Source organism: Triticum dicoccoides, chromosome 1B, assembly GCF_002162155.2.
Source record: "Triticum dicoccoides isolate Atlit2015 ecotype Zavitan chromosome 1B, WEW_v2.0, whole genome shotgun sequence".
Classification (NCBI taxonomy): Eukaryota; Viridiplantae; Streptophyta; class Magnoliopsida; order Poales; family Poaceae; genus Triticum; species Triticum dicoccoides.
The window spans coordinates 408413322-408415591 of record NC_041381.1 but is presented as its reverse complement, the minus strand read 5'-3'; the positions used below and the strand labels follow the sequence as shown (position 1 = coordinate 408415591).

Sequence of the window (2270 nt, the reverse complement as noted above, 5' to 3'; positions counted from 1 at the left end):
CGAGACCACCTACCTCGAGGTCTGCCGGTTTTCACACCGACACTGATGTTCTCGTGGCTTTTGGAAGGCCATTTCCTAGAGATCAACTATGATCAATGGCCACAAATAGAACAAGAGGGATACTACCTTATATATCCTCAGTGGTCTACATTTTATGAAGAAAATCTCCGAGCCCCAAGGAGAGAAGAGGGATAGGTTTGCCAAAGAACAAGGGAGTGCTAGAAATGATGTGGAGCATGCATTTGGTGTGCTCCAATCTTGTTGGGTTATTGTTCGGTGTCTTACTAGAACATGGAGCACTAGCACTACATGGGAGGTAATGACAGGTTATGTGATCATGCACAACATGATCGTAGAGGATGAGCGTGATGACAACTTCTATGACCAAAGATGGGATTATGAGGGTGAGTTGGTTGAGCTCGAGGGAGAGGCGGCAACGTTTGCGTAGTTCATCCAATTTCATCATGAAATACGTGATCAAGCAACTCACATTCAACTTCAAATGATTTGGTTAAGCATATGTGGACTCACGTAAAAAACCAATAGTTATATCTGCTCTTTTTCTTTCAATTTATTTGCTATAATTTTAAATCTATTTGGTTGTAAAACTATGTGATTTATATTTGTTTGGTTGTAAGTTATTTGACTTATTTATTTAATAATGTGCAATGTTTCAATCATTTGTTTATTTGATGTAAATGTGTAGAATGTCTAAAATAAGAAAGTTTAGATAAAAACAGCAATGCGAATCAAATGGATTACCCGTTGGACGCACCGGCCAGAAAAGAGCTGACAAGGGATAAACACCGCCCCTCCGGACCATCTAAACTAATAGAAAGCGGACAAATCCAACGTCCGTTGGGTCGGCCGGTTGGAGTTGGCCTTAGGGCTGTACCAACTTTAGTCTTTAGTCTATCCACCAGCCACCTCTGGACGGGGGCAACGCGCGAGTGTGGTCCTAGAGAGAACTGAAAATAAGGAACGACGCAACGAAAACGGTAGAGGGCAACGATTATCCCAGCAGAGCACCGCAGAGCGTTGTCAGTGTCACAGCTCCTGCTTCTTGTGCTGTGCCTCAGACCTTTGCTTCGACTCCTATTTGAAGTTGGCGCGAGCCTGGTACGTGAGCCCGATGCTCCAGCTCGCCGGCGCGGCGTCGGCGGCGACGATGGTCAGCCCGGTGGTGTAGGAGGTGAGCTTGAAGCTGAGCGCCTGGCCGCCGAGCTGCCCGAACGCCTGGTACGATGCGCCCCAGTTGTGGCTCATGCGCAGCCACACCATGCCGCCGCTGCCCTTCACCCACATCTCCCCGACGTCGCCGGCGCCGCCGACGTTGGTGACGTACACCAGCAGCCAGTGCGGGTTCCCCTGGAACGCGAACCGGATCCCGCCCTTGCGCATGCACGGCACCCTGCGGTACATGACGGGGACGATGCCCGCATGCCAGTCGGCCATCTTCTTGAAGGCCGGGATGGCGAGGTCGAAGTGGGTGCGCGGCGGGTTGCACCAGCCGCCGTTGTTGGTGTCCTGCGCCCAGTTGGGCGGGCACAGGTTGGTCGCGGTCACCGTGATCACCGGCGAGCCCCTGTAGCAGGCCGTGGCTTTCACGCACCGGATCTGGTAGCACGTCCCGCACCCGTAGCCGTCCAGGAACAGCGTCGAGCTCAGCGCCGCCGTGTCCGCGCCGTACCCCGCCGTGATATCGTACCCGCACGCCCCGCCTGCGAGAACACAAGAACTAGACATTAGCATAACAAGAAACAAGCATGCATGGTCATTGACCAATGTAGTACGTGTGCAGTGCAGGCTACGTACCCATCGTCTCGGCCGTAGCCTCGTCGCCATAGAACGTGGCGTGGGCGGGAGTCCACTGCATGGCCCTGAACCTGGCGTCCACGGTGGTGGCCACGCCGGCAAGGGAGACGAGGAGGACCAAGACGGCCGCGGACTTGGACTTGGACGCAGCAGAAGCCATTGCCTTCGCTTCGCTTTGCCTTGTAGTAGTGCTCTCTTCTTGGCTGAGTTCTGTCAGAAGATGGCATGGGGCGAGTGGATTTATAGTGTGCACTACGTCGGATTGGATCAATCAGTGTGGTGGTCAGATCAGCCGGTGATGATTGAGGAGGAATATATATCGTTCAATCTTCGGGCCAAGTCGTGCCTGCAAGGAACCGAGCTGGCATACGTGCAGATTTGTATGTTTTTCTCCTTCGAAAAGGAATTTCGCAAGTTGGAACTGTGTCTTTTAATTTCTGATCACGATATGTTAT

At 52.3% G+C, this 2270-nt stretch overlaps 1 protein-coding gene across 1 annotated transcript; it reads right to left on the bottom strand.

The window, feature by feature from the left end:
* Positions 1-819: 819 nt before the first annotated feature.
* Positions 820-2004, bottom strand: LOC119305823 (putative expansin-A30). The gene is made up of 2 exons (XM_037582240.1): positions 1816-2004; positions 820-1721 (listed from the first exon to the last, which is right to left on the bottom strand). Exons 1-2 carry the CDS (start codon positions 1973-1975, stop codon positions 1096-1098), a joined length of 786 nt encoding a protein of 261 aa, XP_037438137.1. The 5' UTR covers positions 1976-2004; the 3' UTR covers positions 820-1095.
* Between the last annotated feature and the right edge of the window lie 266 nt (positions 2005-2270).